Raw genomic sequence first — 25,416 nt, forward strand, 5'->3', positions numbered from 1 at the left:
CGCATGCAGAAGTATGTCCTCTACCACTGAGCTCTTCCTCAAAAGGATAGCAAAGGGAACTGGGAAGTATGTATGTATCCGTTTTGTTAAGCTGAGACACTTTTCTCTGCAGACATTAGTCCTTCCCAGGAGTGCTTTTCCATGTGATCAACACTGCGGAAAGTTGGAATGAGGGCCAAGTGTGCTCACCCCACTGTTGCCACCTGCCAGGAGCTGAATGGAGACTGTTTGCACTGTGGAGCCTGCTTCAGTTGAGCATTTTAGCTGATTTCCCAGAGTCCTTAAATGTGTGGGGAGCCTATACAAGTAGACCAGGTTTCTCACTGCAGATGGGAGTGGGGAGGGAAAGTATGCCCATCTCCATATTCTCATGCTCAAGATGCTATTTCTGTGGAGAAACAAACGCCTAAAATGTGCTATGGTTAAAATTAGATCATCATCACTTAGACACGTAGGACCACCTCATGTCTCCATTCAGCCTCACAAAAATGTTAGGTGAGATAATTGTTCCCATTTTACAGAAGAGGATCTGGAGCTAAGAGATGAAAACTCCCATTTTTTACTTGAAGTCTGGTTCTCTTTATCTACTGGTCCATGTTAGCTCACTGAAAATCAGAAGATGGCAACTTTTGAGAAGTGTTACGGTATACTGTTAGTTGCTGTGGGGACCTGGTTCAAATGCTCTGTCTCTCCCACCACACCTGTGAATTCATTTGGTAGCCGTAGGCCAACCATTATTTTTTTGGCCTCAACCCGCACCCTAATTCCTTTTTCTGCAATGGGAGGATAATATTGGGCTGTCTTGCAATATTGCAAGGGTTACTAAGGAAATGTTTGGGAAGACATATTAATATTTCCTGTGAATACTTTGTGTTATTGTTAGGACTAACATCTTCTTAGAAAAGGCTTAACCAGCAGTGAGGGGCAAAGGCCTCAGAAATGTTTGTTATCTTTTTTAAATAAAAAATCATAGGGCCAAGAATAAGAGTTGTTTGGCCCTTCTTTTGTTTATTTTTCTCTGAGGATTCCCTTCATGGGGCCAGAAACTGAAACCAAAAAAGGATATTTATTCCTGTTTGTTAGTTTGAAAAGACAGGTGCAAATGCACCAACTACCATAATATGTTAACCACATTAGTTTCCGCAGGAAAGTGTTTGACTTGTGTACAGCTTGTATGTTCACACCAGTGAACATTATAGGGCTGTTGTTTCTTTCTGTCTTTCCTCTGAATTTAAGAAGAAAAATAGTGCCTATCACTTTTTGCAAAGGAATGCGGGGGGGGGGGGAGGAGAGAGAGCAGTCTACCCAACTATTTATTTCCAAGATAAAGGTAAATCAACCCCCATCATACTCCTGAGCCATCTTTCAAAACAAGATTATACCCACAAGAGAAAGATCAGTTCCAGCGGAAAAGCGATGTTAAACTGCTAGTACTCTCGTAAGAAGCATGGACTTTCACCAGCAGTTACTAGGGTTTGCCTGTGAGTAAAGCGTGCTGGTGAACAGTGTATGTATCTGCGTAAGCATACACTTTAAATGTAATTGCTCTGTGGGTTTAAAAAAAAAAAAAGAGAATGAGATTTATAAATTGAATAACATTCACCAAGTCCTTCAGTTTGGATACATGCAAAGCCAGTTGTGCCATAAAACTTGTCATTTGAAGGACTAGGGCAAAACTCCATCTAACAATCACCTGCCAAATTGGTGGGTTCAATGCAAATGCTGTTTGTGGTTTTTAAAAAACCCTATGGTCTATTGTATCTAGACTCCCCTGTGCTGAAACAATGGCCTCGTGCCCTCTTGTGGCAGGATAGAAAATGACTTTGAAATCAAACCACCTGAGGTTCACTGTTCTCTCCTTAAGAGAGATGTTCTGTCTCTCTTGCAGGAGAGCAAACTTTTTTTTTAAGAGACTGGTGTGCAGTGGTCTGTTAGGGCAGACCTTGTTGGCAGTCGCTGCCTAGATGCTCATGCCAAGTTGCAAAATGCATGATGCTTATCTCCCTAAATGGGGTGGGGAGGGGGAAGGGATGAGCATGCCTAGTCAGTTTGTAAGGATGGGCTGTAGTTCAGTGGTCAGGTCCCAGGTTCACTCCCCAGTATTTCTGTGTGTGGCTAGCAAGGAGAACCACTGTCAGTGCTGAGCTAGATGAAGCACTGATCTCCTATGGTAGTCTCCTATGTTCTTCTTTGGGGTCCCCTCCTCCAAGCAAATGCTTTTATGTTTTCTGACTTCTGGGGTAGGGAAAGGCACTGAATTTGCAGCTCTGAGGGGGGGAAAGGTGTGCTGTCAGGATTTATCAATGGGTGTGCTTTGTGTGCATTTGTAGAGTAAGGGGGAAGGGATGCTTTGGAGTTGCATTGTGAAGAGTTTGTTGCATTGTGATGAGAGTTGTTTACTAAAAGGTGTGTCTTGAGCACACACTTGGATCATACATTTCCATTAGCCACATTTCCTTTCCTACATGTAGAGGAATTTGTGCTGATGGCATACATAGTGTGCCTTTGCTACTTCTGCATACCCTGTTTTAGTGCTGGGGCTCCCCCTGAAGCTGACTGTCCTTTTTTAAATAAAAAAAGTACTTTTTTGTACTAGAGAGCCCATTTGTTTGTCTTCTGTCACTCAGTCTCCTCCACTGCTTTGCTGCTGCTGCCGCCCTGCATACATCTATTGAACATTCCAGGGTTATATAATTCTCTCTCAGTAATCTTGATCTCATTCTTGATCTCACGATGCAATCTTTAGTAAGTGATTCACACAGCCCACTGCCCCCAATTCACAAGTTTGTGCTAAAAGTTTTAAATTGGTCACGTATGGACTTGTGCTTCACTCTGAACACTAATAAAGAACCTATACGTAACATTTTTGCCAGGTGTTCAGTATGCTTCAAATTGATCAGTCAAGACTATTCTCCTTATGGGCATTGTCATCAAGCTGAAAACTATTAAATACCTCTCACTTGCCACATGAAAGAAAACAGTACTGTCTAAAGTCTTTCATCATTCTTTTCGGCTCCACTTGGAATGCGGTAAAACTCAAACCCATAGTTGTTGTTTGGATTTCCCGCCCAGTTTTCTGCAACAGTTCCATCAATTTCCAACTTTTCCAGGAGGCCTTAGCTGGATTTAAAATAAAAATTAAAAAATGGCCTTACTGGTTTATTTTCGGATTTTATTTTCACACCATGTAATCTGTGCTGCTGCTGCTGCTGCAGACGTTGTAAAAGAAGCCTAGAGGGGGCTGAAGTGTGGAACAAATAGACTTTAGCAGTGTGCAGCTCTCTGCTACAAATTATTTTAAAATGGGTGGTGCCTTGTGTTTCTTTTCTCTGCTGGTGTTTTCGAGAAATGCTTGCCTCCATTGGCAAGTTAGAAGGATGGATGTGTGGTCTTATTCAAGAGGTGACTCAGATCACATGTTGAGTTCTTTATATCAAAGATTTATTACTGCCCATTCCTCATCAAGTAATACCTGCCACTGGGTCAGTGATACCTCTAGCTTTGCTTTCTCCAACTCTGATAGGCAACTCTGTATGTGCAGGAAAGCAAGTAGAGCAACAGTTTCCCTCTAGTACTTCAACAGCAGGGATGGGAAACATGTGGCCCTCCAGTCATTAATTGGACTACAATTCCAACCATTCCTGACCATTGGCTATACTAGCTTGGGCTGATGGGAGTTGGAGTCAAACAACATTTGGACTAACTCTGATGGAGGGGAAGTGGTCCCAGGTTCTCTCATGACACATCTATTACAGAGGATGCAGAATCCGGAGAAGCCTAGGCTGAACATTGCTACCCGATGTATTCATTTACAACTTGTAGGTTTGTTTATTTTGGCAGACCTTCAGCAAGGAGTGAGTGAGGTAGCACTGGGGTGATTTGGAGGAAGGGGTAGTTTGGGTGGTGTTCCAGTGTGGTGGGCTGTGCTTGTTTACTTTTCATACTCTGCTTCTGGCTGAGTAATGGGAAGTATGCTTGAGCAGAGTTTATTGATTCATTTGATGCAACACTAAAACGGGTGCTTTCATTGTTTTCCTGTCTTGCTTAGAAGCCTCCATCTCACTGGTGATGCAAATGGACTCATGCTTGCACCTTGACATTGCCATTGCGTTTCCACAGTGATGGAGCTTTGAGTCAGGCTAAACTTGTGAGAGCTGGCATTGAATGTTAAAACCATAGAAAACACACCCACTTGAATGAGTGGTAAGAAAGCCCTAACAGCATATTGACTGTGTTTGCCTTTAGCTAATCTCTCCCTCTCCCTCCAGTCTTCATTTCTGCTCTCCTTTCATGACCCTTCATTTGCCACCTTAAAACCAAATTAAGTTATTTGGAGTGGTGGCTAGTGCCCATTGCAACTGGTAGGGTGGAAGGCAGGGAGACCAGCAACAGGTAGACAACCAACTACTTCTAGTTTTGACCCCATCCTCCTTCCTGCTGGGTTGTACAAGGACAAAATTAAGACTGAATGTGGCCTGGACTGCATTAGGCTGGTCCTTTGCCAACATAATTTGAAACCAGTGCCATTTCACTGATATGTGACTTAAAGTGTTAAGCTTTGCCTCTTGGCAGTTAGCAACACTTCGCAGAGTCATCAAACCTAGATATACAGCTTTTGCTGATAATGAAATGTTTCCACAGTACCTATTTCAACATGATACAATGTAGAGTAGGTTACTGATGGGGCTTTTGAAACTGCTTCCTCTCATGAATCTTAGGTAAACTGATGTCAAAATCCTAATTTAACCTCTGAAATGTTGTCTGGTTTGGAACAATGGGATTCAGCATAGGTTCCAGATGAGTTTCTGTTGCTTCAGAAGTTGTGCTTGTGGATTCTCTTTGAGTCTTTAGTCTCTTCCAGATGACCTCCTTATTGAGCATTCATCCTAATTAGTTTGCAGGGAGATAAGATGACATTGGCCATTTAATGAGCATTTGTTCTGATTTGTTTGCAGAGAGGTTAAATGATATTTCAAAGCAAGTATTATCCCACACTTTCCAGTGGGTCTGTTGCCCAAGAGCTCCCAATCAACTGTAATTGCATAACCTGATTTTGCCTGGCATCTGATCTAACCTCTCTGAAAAGAGCTACAATCTAGAAGCGTCCTTAATCGTTTCAAGGGCTGCTTACCTTCCTTGCAAGCAAGAAAATATAACGAATGTATTTCACAGGCAATAAGCATGGTGGCCAGCCAGATGGGCGGGGTATGAATGAATGAATGAATGAATGAATGAATGGTGCATGTGGTATCATTTGTTTTATGTATTGGAGAGTTGAGAAATGAACTGAAAATCTACCAGGCATTGAAACAACTTGGGGAAGCAAAAGTACCAAAGCATAAAAAGTGTGCTAGCATTTTAAAGGATACAACTTCCCCCAAAGATTCCTGGGAACTGTAGTTTAAGGGTACTGAGGATTGTAGCTCTAGTGGGTAATTTCAGGATTCTTCGGAGGAAGTAAGGTGCTTTAAGTGTGGTTTAAATGTATGGTATATATGCAGCTAGAAAACAATGGCAGTTGTGTAACTGTGAGCAGAAACTAATAGACATGGTACAAAATGGGGAAAGGAGATGAGGAGGGAAAAGGCAAAGAAGCAGGTGCAGGTCACCAATTCTTTATAGTTATATAAGTATTTCACAGCCAGATGGATTGGCCACTGACAGAGTTGGCTATCCTGTCTCACATCCCCCTGTACTGCAGACATGTGGAATAAGACTCTAAAGATTTGGGCTTCTGAGTCACATGAATGGGAATGTTGGCCAGTCTTCTCCATTGTAGCAGATGACTAAACGTGGTGTATATTTACCCCACATAGAAATCCATGAGAGGATTAATGTTCAGTGAATTATTGGCAGGCAGAAAATTGGATTTGCCACTGGCTTCATGTCTTACCATTTGCACTAATATTTCTGTCACTGTATAAAAACATTTTGCATTGTTTGGATACATGTGATTTCTGAGAAAATAAAAGTGGAACCTGAATTTTCAGTTCAGACTGCGCTTGAGCTCTTACCTTACTGTTATCTGCTGTTGGGGAATTATGTTTTAGTTTTCCCTGAATGAGCACCGCTGCTGTCAGGAGAGAGAATGCAATTATCACAATTTGGGATTGGCTGCAGAACCTGTGAGGAAGTTAACTCACCTTTTGTAATCTGGTAGAATGAGAAGTCAGTGTTCATAGAAGGTACCTGGAGTGTCAAATATTGCTGGTGTGTTAGCCATAAAGGCGAAAGGGGTGGCTCACATAACGAAAGTGCATTTATGGTACAGTGTGTGGGTAGAACATTGACACATGCAAACACTCTGCCTGTGGCTACTGTTGTGTCTCTTTTGACCCAGTGGCACAGGCAAATGTTTCTATGATTTCCCCACTCCCCAGTGTGAGAAACTAGAAGAGATTCAGCAGAATATCCCCCCTCCAGCCAATTTCAGCTGCTCACTCCTGTTTACTTGTCTTTTGGCTCATGCAAGGTTGTTGGCAACTGTTCCGTTACGCATAGGAGGAAGATCTCTGATAGAGCTTCTCTGTTGCTGGAAGGGGGCAAGAGACGAAAGCTGATATAGGAGAAAGAACTGAATGTAACAGGACCAGGGAGGAGGGATGAAGAAGCTGGCAAGTGTTATTGTTTCCTTTGGGGAGGAGGATATAGGGGATTATCTCAGTGTGGAAAGAGAATGGGAGAGGAAATTACAGAGGATGAGTAGCAATACTTTGGGATGCATATGGGGATGGAAAGGTGAAAGTACAAAAGAAAAGCCTTTCCCGCTGGATCCAAAAAGCCACAATACCTTCAGAGCAAATGTCTGCACTTGGCTTGAGGAAAGATGAACGATGGAACTCATTGCCACTGTGGCAAAGAATATAGCAATTTGCAAAGATGGATTAGAAATTAGTAGAAAGTTATGTCAATAATTGTGTGCAGACTCTTCCTACATCTACCACCATTTTGAGACTAGAAGGCCTCAGCCATTTTCAGCCAACTGGGCCTTGGGCTAGCAGGTTTGAAAGCCCCCGATGTGGAAAACATAGGATTTCCTTGCTGAAAGTAATATTTGCACAGCAAATTTATTGCATGTGAATTGGGGAATGCACAACAGCATGTTGTATCTCTTTAGCAGCATCCATGGCTTCTGCATCCCACCTGTGACCTAGGACAGCTTCTCCAGCCCAATGCCCTGCATATGTTTTAATAAGAACATACGAAGAGCCTGCTGGATCAGGCCCATGGCTCATCTGTCCCAGCATCCTCTTCTCACAGTGGCCACCCACAGGCCTGTAGGAAACCCACAAGCAGGCCCCAAGCACAAGAACTCTCTCCCCTCCTGCCGTTTCCAGCAACTAGTGTTCAGAAGCCTGACGAGGCTAAAGAGCCATTGATACCCTTATCCTCCATGAAGCTGTCTAATCCTCTTTTAAAACCATCCAAATTGGTGGCCATCACTGCCCCCCGTGGGAGCAAGCTCCCTAGTTTAATTATGCGCTACAGGAAAAAGTGATTACTTTTAGATGTCTTGAATTGTCCGACATTCAGCTTCACTGGATTTCAACTGCAGACATGCTGCCTGTGGCTGATGGGAGTTGTAGGTCAAAACATCTGGAGGGTGCTGGGTTGGGGAAGGCTGACACAGAAGTAATATCAGCACATTGCTTTTCCTGAAGGCAGCCCTGTTTAGGGAAGCTTTTAATGTTTGATGCATTACTGTATTTTAATATTTTGTTGGAAGCCGCCCAGAGTGGCTGGGGAAGCCCAGCCAGATGGGTGGGGTATAAATAATTTTTTTTACTGTATTTTTTGCATTATAGGATGCACTTTTTCCCCTCCAAAAATGAAGGGGAAATGTGTGTGCGTCCTATGGGGCGAATGCAGGCTTTCGCTGAAGCCTGGAGAGCGAGAGGGGTCGGTGCGCACCGACCCCTCTCACTCTCCAGGCTTCAGGAAGCTCTCCGCAAGCCTTAGGAGCTCCGCGGGAGTTCCCATCGGGCTCCCAAGGCTTGCGGATAGCAGCCTGCATCCTGAAGCCTGGGGCGCACTGCACAGTGCGCCCCGGGCTTCGTGCAGATATTGGGCAGCCCCACAAGCTCGGGGGACAGCGGGGAGGCGGAGCGCCGCCATCCCGCTGTTCCCCGACCTGGTTTGGATTCCCCGACCTGGTTTGGGGGGGGAAATAAAGGGATTTTTTTTCCCCTTTATTCCCCCCCCAAAAAAACTAGGTGCGCCGTATGGGCCGGTGCACCCTATGGGGCGAAAAATATGGTAATTATTATTATAATTATTATTATTATTATTCCTGTTAACACACAGGCAATCACTGCTTCTCACCGAAGGAGATGGAGCTGCAACAAATGGTCTTAAAATAAATTAGTTGTTTGTTTGTTTGTTTGTTTTGCAATTTAATCTTTGCTTTGTTGAGGCCTCCAGTCCAGGCTTGATAAGAATCTTCCCCCACTTTCCCCAAAACAACTCTAAACTGGCAGCCCACATTTTTCCTCAATGATTGTACAGGGTTATAAAGAATATCCATGCATTCTATTGTATATAAACATTGTGACAAGTTTGTTTCGATGGGTGTGCATGTTCTTGTGCAATGTTCTCACATCTATCTATCATCTGTCAAAGTACTTCTATACTGCAGTTTATTTAATTATTATTATTATTATTATTATTATTATTGTTATTATTGTTATTATTATTACTGAAAAACAACAACATTGGTTTACAAATAAACACACACAAACACACAAAAAGCCACATAATTTTAAAAAGCAACAGCAGATGGTATACACAGCCATAAATGGTTTTTCCAATACCCGTGTGTGAAATGGCTCAGGGGGTTAATACTCCTGCACCTACCCAGTTAAATTTTCTATTATGAGCTCATAATTTTTGTGAAGCCCTTTCCGTGTGTTAGAAGGTTTGAAGGTCAGTCACTACTTGTTAGCTTGTTTTAATGCAGGGGCCAGTTCTAAACCCCCAGGCCTTAGGCTAGGCAGCGCTCCACAAAGACCCAGCGCAGGGGCAAACCAGATGGGAACGGCCTGTCCAACCTGAACACTCAGGCCACTGTCTTTCCCTCTAGCTGCTCCACATTCTTCTCCAATAAAAAGGAAGTGACTCGCATTTACGAATGAGGAATGCAGTGGCTCCCAGGCTTCACTTAATTTCAGTCACTAATTTCACAATTAATAGAGAAGGGAAAGAATTCCAGCACTCTTTCTAAAATCCCCTAATAGTTCTGAGAAATAGTCATACGTTGTCTGAAACCCAGGAGGGAGTGGACAGCCTCCTCTTGCCTTCCCTAAATGATGCCCTGGGGTTGGGGATGTTTATGAAGCAGCGCAGTGGTGAGGATTTACTGGGTGCTGACTGTCACACCTTTTGTGTAATTTGCCTTTAAGTCGGGTCTCACCTCAGCTTTACTGCCTGTTTACTGCGACAGTAGAGTTCAGTGCATGCCAAAATGTACTACTCAAACTTAGTTTCTCCCTAATTTCAGATTCCCAATGCTTGATAAAACTATTTGGGTTCTGGAGCATTTTCCATAGTGCTGTGCAATCCATTTGTAAGTAAAGTATTGTCCCATACCTGGCTTCTCCCTTAATGAACATAGCACTCAGCTTCCTTAATGAAGGAAAGTGAAGCTTATATTTTGAGTATGCCTCCCAGTTCAAGTTTGGGCCAGGATCACTAAGTATGTAATCCTATACACACTTAACTAGGAGTAAGTTTCATGGAATTTAATGGGGCTTTCCTCTGAGTACATATGCATAAGCTTGAACTGTAATTTATTCATATATTGATGTGAAAGCAGTTGATGAATACAATAAAAGCACATTTGAAATTTGGATAGTATAGCTGGCAGGGGTTGATGAAATTCACAACATCCATTTTCTTAAATATCCAAATGGATTAATTTTGGGTTTCACTCCTAATGTTGACTTTCACTTACTTGTTGAAGCTGGGTTGCTGAGAATCCCAAACATTTATTGTGCTTCAGGGTGTGGAAGACAATAGATGGAGAAGTTATAGTTTGTACCAGCTCTTCATATGCCTGGCTACTGTTAAGGAACAAACCGGGGGGCGGGGGTTGTAAAAAGGGTTCACTGTGCTGTCCTAGTTATCTCTCAACTATGTGAGGTATGGATGTGAGGGCGATCTGGCTGCGACATCTGTCACCCCATTGATCGCCAGGGTTGATTCGGCTGATCTGGCTGGCTAGGCGGGTGTCCCCTTCCTCCCTCACCGCTCCATGTGCGTCCCTCCCGAAGCTGCGCGCTCGGTGGAAGAGGACGACCATCCCAGATAGAAGGAGTGTACCATTCTTCGGTCAAGGGTATACGATAGCTGCGCTTCCCTGCTAGAACCTCCAAACAAGCTCCAGAAAGCAATTTCTTGTCCCGTGACTCATGTGATCTCTACTTTTGGGGACTTTATATCTTTACAGGAGCAGGAAGATTCAGATCCGGAACATTCCCCCTCATTTACAGTGGGAGGTAAGTGTACAGAAGGTTTTATTATTTCCTGATACCTCCTTTCCCATAAGAAAATAAGTCTATTTTCTTACTTGTTTACGGTATTTAACCAGGCCACCCAGTAACATGGTTTTATGGGCAGCTGACAACATCTAATAAAAAAATAATACAATATTAAAACCACAATATCATAAAAAAGAAATTGCAGCATAAACATTTTCAGCAGAGAGACATAGAGAAATGTAGTTTTCCCACAAGTATAAAAATACACAGCATATAATGCAGTGGTTCAAAATGCTAAGATCATGGGTTTTTAAAGGCTCACGATGTATTTGTGCTAAAGTTATCCAGGGTGTTGCAGCAAGTGTCCTCCAGATAATGAAATCGTCATTTGCTGCCACTTCTCCATTGACTAGACGTTCTTTAGCTAAATTGGGATTTAGGGTCCAGGTGGCCTTCCTGATGTGGTAGGACTCATAACTCCCCACTACCGCCAGCTAGCATGGCCAGTGGACAAGGGTCATGGGAAATCTAGTCCATCTGCATCTGAAGGACCATAGATTCCCCATCCCTGGTGTGTGGAGAGTGGTGTTGACAGAGAAGCACACCAAAGTGCCCAAAGGGAGTTTAATGACCTCTGTCTTGCAGGTGGTCTCTGTAGCCCCTTACAGCTTTTTAAAATCAGCCACCTGATTTTTCTTCTCAAAACTGAATAAAACTGGGGAGTGGCCTGCAGTGCCTATTATGAACTTACAGTCCCACCTTACGTTCCCCCCTTAGGACTTAATTATCTCATTCAGTTTTTTAACATTCATTTCATTACAATTATTTATATCCTGGCTTTCAGGATAAGAATCCTTCCAAAGCAGCTGAGAGGAAACATTAAATTGCATTTAAAAATGAAACAAAAGAGGAAACAGTACTGATATAGTAAAGCAAATCAGGATCCTCCCCACAGGGCAGTTGGTGGTAAAAAGGTGTTTTGTGTGTGTGTTCCAGCTGTAGCAGATGCTGAGGTGGTTTTTGTCTGCCACCTCCTCCATAGAGGATAAAACAGGCCCCAAGATAGATCACTTGCCACCCTTTCTCTTCATGGGAAGTCTTAGTTTCACACTACAGTGGTACCTCGGGTTAAGAACTTAATTCATTCCGGAGGTCCGTTCTTAACCTGAAACTGTTCTTAACCTGAAGTACCACTTTAGCTAATGGGGCCTCCTGCTGCTGCGCTGCTGCTGTGCGATTTCTCTTCTCATCCTGAAGCAAAGTTCTTAATCCGAGGTAATATTTCTGGGTTAGCGGAGTCTGTAACCTGAAGCGTATGTAACCTGAGGTATCACTGTATATTTGAAGCCTACATACACACAAAATATCCCAACAACCACGCCCCTATAGGATATGTGGCCTGGTGCTATGGAAAGAGGAACATGTGATCAGGGACCTCGCTTTGCATTGGAAACCCATTCTCTTTCCAGATATCCAGCATATTTGTACCTTTGTGATTTTCAATGTGTGTTTTTTTACTGATTTGCTTGTTGCTTGGTTTTTTAAAAAAATAATCTTTACATCATTTTTATTTGTTTGATGTTGGCTGCCCTGGCCTCTCAGTGGAAAAGTGGGATCCAAATGTTTTAATAAATAAATGCAACAGGAGAAATCGGGGGGTGGGGAATGTTTATCACATAGCAAGGACAGCTTAAACGACCTCTTGTGGTGGCCACATCCTAACAAAAGAATCCAGTGGAAGTTAGAACAGTGTGATCCAAATAGTAAGCAATGTGCATTGTCCATGTTTTGGGAAATGAAATACAGACAGTGGCACCAGGTACAGGGAGCTTCAGCTCCCCCAATCTTTTTTGGCAGGGAGCAGTGCCCCCCAATATTGAGGGGGCCACCCCAAGACCACTGGGTGCCCTCTGTGCGCCCCAGCCGCAGCCCAGGAGCTGGGCTGCAGCTGTGATGAGTGAAGCAAAGATTGTCATGTGACACATCACATGACCGTGCCCCCTCAGTGTGGGAGGCAAATTGGTGCCCCTGAATAAGAACAGCCTATATCAACAAGGTAGAACATCTGGGCCTAGACAAAAAATTGTGAGCATCATCTGGGGATTTATCTGCTCCGTTGACACCCTGCACTGGGAAGGCCTGACTCTGGATCCTTCACTACAGCACACATGATGAGGCAGTGTGATATGAAAGCCTAGGATTTATTAGTCTCAAGGGCCATAGAAAGATTTTTCCAGAATGCATCTTTTTGTGTGGGGAAAAAGCCTTTTGGGGTACAGGAACTTTTGCTGAAGGGGCCTCTTATGCTGATCCTGTCAGTCATAAGGCATAAGCTTGCTTGTTACACACTGGGTGCAGAGCATCAGGAATGACTACATGGCGTTAGTTGTTTTTCTTAGTCATCTTCATTCCCACAAGGACGATGACAAGGCTCTGATTAGAAGGCCCCCTTGCTGCTTCAGTACAAAAGTTCACATGACTCACTGGCAGTAAGTCAGGTGGTTGAATTCCTGGTTTCAGGTGTTGGATGAACAGGACAGCTTAATTTTTTAGTTCTGGGAAGGGTACTTCCTGACAATCTGTGCCTGTGGCTCTTTAGGAGGGAAGAGTCACACTTTAATGCTTCCTGGAGGTTTACTGCTATGGCTGTTAGCCAAGGTGACTAGGATGCATCTTTGTAGAGCCATATTTTTGCAGTGCACAAAGAGGACCTCTTGTGCCCAATCTCATGTCCTGAAGCAAGACCTCCCATGTCTGAATTCGCCCCTATGCACAACATGTTGCAGTTAGGCCCTCAGTGAGTTATGCTTATGCCAGACTTCCCTGTTGGACAGGAAATAATTTTAGAATAACCTGCCTGGCTGACGTTTAAAAAAGCAAGTTGTTGGTTTAGTTACTAGGTCTCTGAGGCAGTCCCACTCTCCTCTTCGTGCTGCAGCTGAAGTGGAGAACCTGTGGCTCTCCAGATGTTGCAGGATTACAACCCCCATCACCCCTGATCATTGGCCATGCTGGCTGGGCCTGATGGGAGTTGGAGTCTGACAACCTGCAAAAGACCAGAGGTTCCCCACCCCTGTGCTACCAAATATATGTTAGAGCCAATGACTGATCCAGTTCTGATCCTTGGTTAATTTATTGGCCTAGCTGTGACTGATTATTGAGAGAAATCTAGGTCTTTTTGTTAGGTTCTGCCTCAGAAAGCCATTTCATGCTTGCAACTGCACCAAATCCCTTTAAACAAATGTTGGGAATAGTTCTAGCCTACAAAGGTAAAGGTAAATTATTCAGACATTATTACGGCTCTGAAATCCTTGATGAAACAATTGTCTCTTCCCATAGGCTTGGAGCCTAAGAGACATGCATTGATCACTGGTTTGTTATGGTGAGAATGTTCTGAGACAAAATTTGTGCCACATTCATCCAGACTATTTTCCCCTCACGTAGTGCATCCTGGTTTCTCTTTCAGGTACTAGATGGTCTTTTAGCTCAGCATGGGACGGTAGAGAATGTGGAACAAGGTAAGGAAATGTCTTGCTACTCTCACTCTTATCATTGGTTTTTATTCAGGCATCTTGAGCCTTTCATATAGCTTTAAGCGCTTATATATAAATGATTCATTTCACGGGGACTGTTGTACTTATTAAACATCTGCTTCATAGTACTCTGGAGTAATGTGCGTCCTTACTGTCTCCTGTGCAATAAAATACAGGGACTTATTTTAATAGGGTATAAATATGTAACATGTATAGGAAAAATTGTTTTGAAGCACCCACTAAACATAGAATTATTCTGGACTTCAGGGTAATCACTGAAGAAAAGCTTATCCAATAGCCACTTGGTTTTGACACACAGGCGTATTGGCACAGGGGAAACACTGTCATGTGTGAAGTGTCTAGCTGTCGGGAGAACACTTATTGAGCTTGTGTGATTGACACCAGATTCAAAGCAAACGTACATCCACTTTCTTATCCCCAAATCCTCTGAAGGAGACTCTTGCTGGATGCAAGAGTACTGATTGATCTGACTGCATTTTTAAATCAGTTGTGTTATTCTCAGTGGCGTAGCGTGGGTTGTCAGCACCCGGGGCAAGGCAAGTAATTTGCGCCCCCTAACCCTGAGTGAGCCAGGTAGGGGCAGAGAGCTGCGAGTGCGAGCGCGCGCCCCCCCCCCAGATGTTGCGGCCGGTGCGGCCGGCCCCCCTGCACCCCCCACGCTACGCCACTGGTTATTCTTTCAGGGAGCCTGAGATACTAAAACTCTTGCTTGCTTGCTTGCTTGCTTCTGCAACAGTGGCAGATCAAATAAACTATTAGGCCTCTTCCTTCAAGCTGCAGGCTTCTGACACTCTCAGCATTAAAAACTTCAGGCCAGAAGTCAGAATCTGCGGATGACCACACGCCAAAGACGTTACAAAGACTGATAGTTTCACATTATGACAGCCAAGTGATTTCCACATTCCTGGCCTTTCCCCCTTTGCTGTCTAGACCACTTAACCACACACAGCTGAGCACAGATGTGTATCTGAGAGGATGCAAGAGAATTACTATCTTACTAGTTCTGGAGAATTTAGATTAGTCTAGATATAGGGAAAATAGAAGGCACACCCACCCCACAATATACCATGTGCTTGTTTGTATTTGTTGGAACTTGGGCAGTAGTAGTGCCCTGTATTCGTGTGTGATATTGAGAATGATCTGCATCTCCTTGATTTACCTAATATTCATAGTGTCTTTCTGTTGAAATATGAAGAAAACTCAGTTGGTCTGGAGGCACGTTTTCAGCATAAAACCAGAAGCACTGGATATAGAAACAAACCAGAATGAACATGTTCTCCGTGTTATGTTATTATGCCTGATGTGTTTCAGAATTAGAAAATTCCTTCATTGGGAGCAACTTACATTTCTTATGGACAATTTGCAAAGATAAACCTCTGTAGCTTTCTCCTTTCTTGGTTTCTACTGATTCTAATTCTGAAAAAAAAACACTTTGAGCATAATGAAACATTTTGTTGTTTTTAGAACCTGTTCTCTCTGGGGTTTTCAAGACTTTCAGTATAAACCCCTGTTTTGCCTATGAGATTTTTTTAGATTTAAAAACTACGCGGTAAATTAGGTTAGTTGTCTAGTCACAACTTGCTTCTGTCTTTTCATTCAGCAAATTCTACCCTGACAGACACAATATCCTGTAAAAGACATGATTGCCATCATGCTAATCTTTCAAGAGAATTAATCTATGAATGTAACCAATAGTCATGCTAAGTGCTTATCAAAGTCATTTTAACCCATGACAGCCATGGGAAAATAACTGTTTTTGTCATCTATGTGCATAGAAAGTCACAGGCTAAATTCATCCTGGATATGGTTTTTTATGGTGCTGTGAGCTAACTGAAATGTGGGATAGTGATGGGGTGCCAAAAGCCAGATCCAGGCCAAATTCAGCCAATGACACTGCATCTCCAAATCGGCCTATCATAGGCTGGAGTGAAGTTCTGAATCTCAAACATAGCTGCTGTGGGCCAAGGTGACCATGTGAGTTTCTTAGGACGCAAGATTCTCAATATGAAGTTCTAGAAAACATTTTGTATGACAATGAATACGGGGGATGGGGTGGAGAGAAACTCAATAAATTAATATGATTCAAAACAGAAGCTCCTCTTGTGATATTCTCCCACATGGTAACCCAAACATTTGTTTCTCTCTGCTCCCCTTCAGTTAATACAGAATCAGAGACAGCAGTTGTCAACGTTACATATGCAACAAAAGAAGAAGCGAAAGTGTAAGTGGCAGTTCTAAGTGTACTTTTTACTCTTTTCTTTCTGCTCTGTTTTTTCTCCTGACGATGTTCTCCGAATTTTCTTCCTTTATTTGCTGCAACAAAACTAGTGTGTGGTGCCTTATGGCCTAGCAACCACTGTACCAGAAACATCCATCTATCTACCTATCTGTTCTATTTGAGTGCTAACCAATGAACGGTTTCTCCGAGGGCCAAGCAGAATAGCTACTGAGAAATGAGAGCACCCTGTTTGACCGGGATGGGGAAGCTGTGGCCCTACCAGATGTTGCTGGGTTTTAGCTTTGATCAGCCCTATCCAACCTGACACTTGGTCAGGAAGATGGAAGTTGTGGTCCAGCAACATCAGAAGGAACACAAAGTTCCCATCCCTTATGTATGAAGTGCCAAATACTTCCAGCAAATGAAAAAGGGGACAATGGATTCAACATTGCTTTGACCAGTGGAATTTTATTCCAAGGACAGGACTGGCAAGCACCACCTTTGTGCCCATAGAAAAACAGAATTAGGGTTCCTTTATTTAGTGCACTTAGCTGCAGATAGTAAACAATATCCACAAAATGCAAAATAACATGGCCCCAATTCAGCTAGCATTAGTTGTAATTTGAGGTTGCAATCCTAAACTCGCATACTAGTGAGTGAATCCTATTGCGCTTAACAAATTGGGTTGGGCTTCTTAGTAAGCATACTGAGGTCTATGCTGTTGGCCACAATTTTTAACTCTCAAGGCTTTCAGTTGAAGTTGATAGCAATTATTATTAGCTAATTTGGCATTGGTAGTCTTTTTTTTAACCTTTTAGTGATTGCTAATCATTTTTGGCATGAATGTGTTTTTCACAAAATATGGACAGTTATATTCTCAAGAGTAGACTCCTAATTTTCACAGTTTAGCCTTTTCAGTTGAGTTTTCTGTTTCACAATCCGTTGAATAATAATTCACAGGAATCACTTGCAAGAGCCACAAAACAGAGCTGGGCAGAAGTAGATAAGGATCTACTGATAACTTCCTAGGTGATTTGAAGTAGATTAACAAGGAATTTTGACTCCCAGTTGTTCACCAATAGTAACAGCATCTAAAAACTCCCTCACCCCAAATGAGGTATCTTCAACCTTTTTAGACTGGGGACCCAAAAATGTATTTGGAAACCCATTTTTTAATCTTCTACCATATAATAAATGGCCGTAGTGCTCCTGTTGTGACCCACCAGTTGAAGACCAGCACACTCAAATCATACTACTGAAATGAAGGAAGTTTTTTTGGGGGGTGGGGCTGAGAAAATATAAAGAACTGAACCAAGGAATGCTGTTGGATTTTTCTTTAGGGTTAGTTTATTGTCAGGGAGGGAAAAAAATCCCCTTTTTTCTGTTTCAGAGCAATTGAGAAGCTTAGTGGTCACCAGTTTGAGAACCATTCCTTCAAGATTTCCTACATCCCAGACGACGAGGTGAGCTCCCCTCAGCCCCCTCAGAGATCCCGGCGTGGGGGCCACTCTTCCAGGGAGCAGGGCCCCTCCCCTGGGGGCTCCTCGCAGCCCAAACAGCTCGATTTCCCACTACGGATCCTGGTCCCCACGCAATTTGTTGGTGCGATCATAGGAAAGGAGGGCTTGACCATAAAGAACCTTACTAAGCAAACCCAGTCCAAGTAAGTACCACAAATGGTTTAATTTCCTTCCGCAGGGGCTCTGTCTGTAGCCTTTATGTCCCTAGTTTGTGATTTTTTAAAAGACCAAATGCAGAGCAATGGGCTCTGGTGTGGATTGTGTAGCAAAAGCTTTGTCTCTTGCAGCAAATTTTAATCCCGTTCTGATGTGTTTTGTATACCTATGTGGAAGTTGTGGCTTGATAGGTATTACAGCCCTGCAACTGTGATGGTTAAATTGTCCTTTTCAGACTCACCCTGTGTTTGCAGAAATTCTGGATAGTTTCACTAACCTGTTTTGTTATGTACTGTCACCCAAAGCCCCTTTCCCCAGAGTTTGTTGTTGTTGCTGCTTCTGCTACTGTTGTTGCTGTTGCTGCTGCTGCTACTGTTATACCACCAGCAGCCTATAGCTGGTTGCTGCTATTCAGAACCAAATATCTTCTGCATAACTGGGGTGCAAGGGGTGTTTATAATATTTTAATCATTTTGTCATCAAATTGCTACTGTAATTCTTTTCTGTAAGCTCCTCCATCTCTTCTTGGAATAGTTTAATAACTGTACTCTAACCCTGATCATGTCATCTGCGATTTAGCCAGAAAAACATATTGTGTGCAACAACATTATGCGTAGGAGATCATCAAAACCATCAAAAAGTTCAAGTATTTATAAGAAAATATATATGATCCTACAACTAAGAGAGACCTTCATTTTGCATTAGGAAGCTTGCTGTTCCTGTGAAAGCATTATCTGAGCTAGTCAAAGTAAAAAGATGAGGGAGCCCTTTCATCTCCTTTAGAGAGGAGCAAGAATTCCTTTGACTATATTATTTGATGCTTGGTATTCTTAAGAGCCCAATAGTTTTTTCAAGGAAGTTTTACATTGGATGTAAAATGCTACATATGTTACATTACAGTGTATGATCTAGGTTTTATTGAAGCTCAAACCCATTCCTTAGGTGTAAAGACCTTGGAAAAGGAAAGCCATGCTGGGAATGTAGCACTTTGAACTGGAATAATAATAATAATAATAATAATAATAATAATAATAATAATAATAATAATAATAATAATAATTTACTTTATACCCCGGGCTCAGGGAGGCTAATACCAGGTATAAAAACAATGGATTAAAATACAACTTAAAAACAAGATTAAAATACAACATTAAAATGCAGCCTCATTTCAGTAGAAACTCAAATCAAAAACTTTTTTTGGGATGAAAACATCAAATCTTCTCCAAGGCCAACTATCCAGACTGGTCCTACGTGGGCCAGAAAAAAAGTACACTTATGTAGCGTACACTTTGTATTGTAATTCAAACTTCAAATCATTTCCCCCAGTCTTCATTTTTCTCGAAAGATTATTCTCCAAGTGACACGTTAAGCTAAAGATTAGTGTCCGTTTTTCTATATCAAAGCTTGTTTTGGCAAGACACTAAGTACCGTATTTTTCGCCCTATAGGACGCACTTTTTCCCCTCCAAAAATGAAGGGGAAATGTGTGTGCGTCCTATGGGGCGAATGCAGGCTTTCGCGGAAGCCTGGAGAGCGAGCGCACCGACACCTCTCGCTCTCCAGGCTCCAGAAAGCTATCTGCAAGCCTTGCACGCCCGGGGGGAGTTCCCCCAGGCGCGCAAGGCTTGCGGGTGGCAGCCTGCAGCGCGGGGCACGGGGTGCCCTCCGGAGGCACGGAGCGTCCTATAGGGCGAAAAATATGGTATAAACCTGTGTGAGATCATTTTGGGCAGGAGTCTGCCTGTCCTGATCACAGTTTGACCTTGTTCCGCCTCTGGCTCCAGCAGAAGTAACAGTGCTTCTTGTTTGCGTAGGGTGTGTGTGCATAACATCCCATGCATGCAAACTACATGATGGTGATCCTGGAAATTACTGCATAGTTTGGGCTTACGGTCATTGAGCTTTACGCTTTTTTTGTCTTGTGCAAATATTGCATCCAATATATGGCCACCTGGTGGACCTAGAAGTGGGACATGGATGCCTGATGAATGGGTGTGATCCCATCCAGTCTACTCTGCTATGTACCTGGACTCTCCTCCAAACTAGTTCCACATTTGTCATTTTTATTCAGCAGCATTAAGCTCCCACACTACTTTTCTTTTGCCACACTGTAAGCAAGGATGCCACAGGATAATGGCAGTGACTAGCAGGTCTGCTTAACCCAGCGGTGGAGAACCTTTAGCCCTCCAGATGTTGCTGGACTGTCTCTCCCATCATCCCTGACCATCGGCCATGTTGTCTGTAGCTGATGGGAGTTGGAGTTCAACGATATCTGGAGGGCCACAAGTTCCCCATACCTTATTGAATCCTTCTAAGTTCCTCATCCCAGAGCCACCACCCACCCCAATATTGGGATGCTATGGCTTCTTTACATGTGTGGTGTTCTCCTCCATTGTGCCCCAGACGAAGGCCAGCACAAAGGAAACCGGTGCCATGTGAAGGTTAAATGACTCAGTGTGGCAGCTGCTTCTTGCAATACAAGACGTTTTGTGTGCAGTGCCACATAGATTGGGCTGATCTTTTTGATTTAATTTTACTTATTTATTGGGTGGGCGAGCCTCATGGTGTGGCATGGAGAAAAATTGCCTGGTCTCCAGGATGAGCTGCTACCCACAGACAGCTTGTCTTGCCCACAGGAAGCCATTTACAACAGCCTCCACATAGTGACTGTTTCATGTGCACCAGCCTTCAAAGATGCCTTATAAGATATTGCATTGTTTTCCATTTCTGCAAGGTCACTCACAATCTGAATCGAAATGCTAGCTTGGTTTTTCAATGCATGCAAATTGTGTTAATGTCAAAAGGCCAATGAATTATGTATTTTTAAATACATTCTTTGAGTCTGTTTATACATACGATTCTGGGAGCATAAAGGGCCATTTCTGTACCGGCCGTCTAGCTGGTATGGGGTAGAAGCACTTTGGGGACGTTGTCTGTGGTCTCCCTGACTCTCATCATGATGGTGACTCATGAAACAGCACTCCCACGTGGGTGGGGGTGATGATGCAGCTTGTTTGAACCAGTCCTGAGCATGAATTGAGCATGAAGGTGCTGTGGCCCTCCAGATGTTCTGGGACTACAACTCTCATCATCCCTGACCATTGGCCATGTTGGCTGGGGCTGGTGGGAACTTGAGTCCAACAACATCAGGAGGGCCACAGTTTCTTCATACCTTATGTAAATGATTATACCAGTTTTGCTCGCAGCAGGGGCAGATCATTTTTTAGCTCCTGTATTAGGGTATGTTTGAGTATATCCATGCATGCATATACAGTGGTACCTCGGGTTACATACGCTTCAGGTTACAGACTCTGCTAACCCAGAAATAGTACCCCGGGTTAAGAACTTGGCTTCAGGATGGGAACAGAAATTGCGCGGCGGCAGCAGGAGGCCCCATTAGCTAAAGTGGTACCTCAGGTTTCACAAGAACAGTTTCAGGTTAAGAACAGACCTCTGGAATGTATTAAGTTCTTAACCCGAGGTACCACTGTATATTCATGCACTCTGCTTCATTTAAGTTTGGTTCTATCCAGAATCCATTTTCAAGGGGTTAGATAGGTGAGTAATCTTCTATAGAGAACTCAGTCATTCCTGGGAATCTCCCTTTGTGGGATCCAGAGCACTGTTCCCTGTAAGAAAGGGAGATGTACTGAGCAAGAAATCTAAACTTCTGCAGCAAAGCTAATCTTTCTTGCTTCTAACATATAACTGTATTAATATTTAAGGTAATACTTTTTTGAGGAAGGACATGATATGTTTACTGCTTTGTAGCCTTTCAACACCATCTAATGTGTCCAGGAAGATCTCATAATTCAGAAAACAGTGATTTGCATGGCATCCAAACCAGAGAAGCATTTAGCTGTGATTTTCTTTCACTCAATTTTTATCCTCACAACAACCGGTGAGTTAGGTTAGTCTGAGAGTGAATGGCCCAGGGTCACTCAGTGAGCTTCATTGCTTAATGGAGATTTGAACCCACGTCTCACCAGTCATGGTTTGACATTCTAACCACTACATCACTCTTCTACACTTTGGTGTCTTGGTCTCACGTGTTCAAGCTCACATAATCTCATCTCCTTCCTTGACTTCTTGGGTTTGTAAGAAGTGCAAAACTGTGGTTTCTGCTTTCCCTGAAACAGATTTGGAAACCGTGGTTTGAAACTGGTTTTTGTGTCATTGGAAGGCAAGTGTACACCTTAATCTGCTGATGTAATAGCAAACAATGGTTTGCTATGAACGTGGCAGCCAGGAAGGGCATCATAGCATGAGAGGAATGAGCACAGGAGCTAGAAGCTTGCTCATGTAATGCTGAACCATGTATAAATGTGAACCCTAAATCTTAATGCTCTTCTTGCATTATCCTTTATTTATGTTCAATGCTTGCTTGAAGATGGGTTCTTTGCTGGTGGTTAATCATGTCAAATAGCCTTGTACACTGTTACATGCAGTTCCTTCGCTGGTTTATTAGGGTGCCAGCGTCAGGCACCTTTCTCTGACCCCTAGCAGATTTCTTTGTATGGGCTCTGTTGCTGCAGGGTAGATATTCATCGGAAGGAAAACGCTGGTGCCGCAGAGAAGCCAATCACCATTCACGCCACCCCAGAGGGGTGTTCAGAAGCATGTCGCATGATACTTGATATTATGCAGAAGGAGGCTGAAGAAACAAAATCGTAAGTATCACTGGCACTGATAGGGAAAGCACAAAACAGAACCTTTAGCACCTCAAATAGGAAGTCTTGCATGCATGTAACATTGTGCATCAAAGGTTCATACCACACAAATTCGCCTTTTAGAGCATACACAAGGCCTTTTGCCTTTTCCACTTCTACAGTCTAACTTCTACAGGCTGGAATCTCAACCGGCTAGAGGGAGAAGGCAAAGAAATACCATCTTGAATTGACCCTCGAGGAGTAGGGATTCTGTAGTCTATAAGCCTTAATTAATATATGGTTGGGAATTAACACATTGCATTTTTATTGATTAAATAAGCATTTTTACCCTACCATAAGCAGATGCTCCTCATGTCCTGAGAATTAGCTTGAAGTTTCTCTACAGGGCCATGACTCAGTGTCAGAACATATGTTTTGCATGAACTAAGGTTCTGGGTTTAATCTACAGCCATAGGAGCCAACTCCTAGGTGCTGAGGTCCCTTCACCTCCCCCAATAAAATATTTGAGGGGGCTGTCCCCCGCAGTTGACAGCCATTGTCATTCAAATGGTGTGTGTGCGCCGTGTCTCATAATCTGTTTTGTGGGGTGGGGCTTACCTGCCCCCACCCCAATATTTTATTCAAGTTGGCACCCTTGTCTCCGGCATCTCCAGCTAAAGGATTTTTGACTGTAGCATAACCAGTATAAGATTCTGGAAAGCATCTACCAATCAGGATACACAGTAATGGGCTTTGGGATCGGGTTGGAGCTCGGTGGCTGAGCATTTGCTGTGCTTTCAGGAGGTCCCTAGATTCAACCCCCAGAATCTTTAGGTAGGGCTTGGAGAAACTCCAGTGGTCTGACTTGGTGGTTATGTTATGTTAGGTGGAGTAATGGACTCTGTTTAAAGCACCTCAGATGAAATATATGTAAATACATATGCCTGCACTCAGGCACACATGCTAATTTGGTCCAGTGGTGAAGGCCTTGACCCCATTCCTAGCTGAAAAGACTCCTTTGTGTTTTTTAACACCCCCCTCCCTTTTCATGGAATGGATGAGGTCTTGTTGGATCATGGAACTCCTGGTTATGTAAAGATTGCAGCCAGTGTTTCATTCTACGGCAACTAAATAAATAAAGCCACCATTGGCGTATGTCACCTCCTCTCTCCACCTTCTTTTTTGGCCATTTCTAATTTTAGCACACTGGTTTCATTGTAGACATTTGAGAAGTCATACATCTTTTCACATCCTGCATTGCTAGGCCTGATGAATTGATTTGGCCCATGTTAATAGATGGCTGGAACCCTTTGAGTGATGGATCTGGACACTTATATGTTTGTGGTCAAAAGCAGGCTAGAGGAAGCAGTTATCTAACTAGGCTTGCTCGGCAGCAGGGCCCCAAGTGCAATAGTTGCAAGGGTGGTAATGGCTTGAAATGCAACTAAAACAACTGTTGCCTTCTATACGTGTCATTACCGTGAACACTGGAAAAATGCGGTGAGGAGAGAAATTTAAATATTGCTCTTTCATAGTTTAGCTTCTGAGTTTGTACCTGGAAAAGCAATGTGTTTATGAAGCTCACTGGTTTTGCAAGTACATTGTAAAAGGCTGCAGATAATCGTGGTTATCCTGTACGATGCTGGGGGTTGGTGTTGGGAAATATACCATGGTCTTCTCCAAGGACCAACAGTGAAGACTTCGGAGCTGCATCTCTCTGTATTGCTGAAGAGCCCTGTAAAGTCCAACTAGGGAACCTACTTCAGAAAGGAGGACTGGGGGGAAGACTAATGTCAGAAAAAAATGAGTTAATGTTTTTTTCACATCTTTCAGAGCTGAAGAGATTCCCTTGAAAATCTTAGCCCACAATAGCCTAGTTGGGAGATTGATTGGCAAAGAAGGACGAAACTTGAAGAAAATTGAGCAGGACACGGGGACCAAGATCACCATTTCTCCGTAAGTACCGCTGACCAGGTAGGCGGTCAAATTACACTTCTCAATTAGACCAAGGAGAAATTTACAGTATGTACCTGAGCACAACCCCTTCACCCAAAATATTGGGTGGCATCCAATAACCTGCCTCTCTTTGTAACATAGAGCATGAGTAGACAACGTGGGGCCCTCCAGATGTTTTTGAACAGAAAACGCCATCACTCCTGACTATTGACCATGCTGACTAGGACTGATGGGAGGTGAAGTCCATTAACACCTGGAGGGTACCTCGTTGGCTAACCTGGTCTTTTAGCAGTTGGAAAAAACCCACCATCGATGCCATATACCCAGGTGTCTCTGTGTGTGGAATACTTCCTAATTTGTGGGTGTTCCAGCTAATCCATCTGACGGATTCAGGTGGTGGGATTGTCCTCTTGGCAGTTTAAAGTTAAAAACAAGAGGCTCTTGCTCCCATCTGCGCTCAACCTAAATAACTTGTCTTCTTGATCTGTTGTTCTCACCAATAGTTTTAACTTTCTGGATTTGCTTTATAAAGATGATTATTGCTTAGCCTGTACTGTCAACCACAGGGCACGTTACAAATCCCAGGACATTTGTTCTTCTCCGATTGTCCAGTTTGCAGGATTTAACCATTTATAACCCCGAGAGGACCATCACCGTGAAGGGTAGCATTGAGGCCTGCTCCAATGCTGAGGTGGAGATCATGAACAAGCTTCGGGAAGCCTACGAAAATGACATTGTAGCAGTCAATGTAAGCTCTTGATCCTGCCCTATTTGCGTGTGTGCTTGCTGTGTGAAAATTCGGTGGTCCTGGGGTAAGAGTCTGATAGTCACCATGGGGGCAAGTAAAGATGGAGGTGTGTGGATGCCTTGCCCACCCCAAAGAAAATGC

The 25,416-nt window shown here is 43.3% G+C and overlaps 1 protein-coding gene across 2 annotated transcripts in view; it reads left to right on the forward strand.

The window, feature by feature from the left end:
* Window positions 1-25,416, forward strand: part of IGF2BP2 (insulin like growth factor 2 mRNA binding protein 2) — a 60,675-nt gene that overhangs the window by 23,634 nt on the left and 11,625 nt on the right. For both annotated transcript variants that reach the window (XM_083616294.1, XM_083616295.1), the window contains exons 3-9: window positions 10,445-10,493; window positions 13,942-13,993; window positions 16,187-16,250; window positions 17,638-17,910; window positions 22,458-22,592; window positions 24,405-24,527; window positions 25,140-25,275. In XM_083616294.1, coding sequence (XP_083472420.1) covers window positions 10,445-10,493; window positions 13,942-13,993; window positions 16,187-16,250; window positions 17,638-17,910; window positions 22,458-22,592; window positions 24,405-24,527; window positions 25,140-25,275 — 832 coding nt within the window. The remainder of the gene's footprint in view (window positions 1-10,444; window positions 10,494-13,941; window positions 13,994-16,186; window positions 16,251-17,637; window positions 17,911-22,457; window positions 22,593-24,404; window positions 24,528-25,139; window positions 25,276-25,416) is intronic.

This window comes from Podarcis filfolensis, assembly GCF_964270895.1.
Source record: "Podarcis filfolensis genome assembly, chromosome: 5".
Classification (NCBI taxonomy): Eukaryota; Metazoa; Chordata; class Lepidosauria; order Squamata; family Lacertidae; genus Podarcis; species Podarcis filfolensis.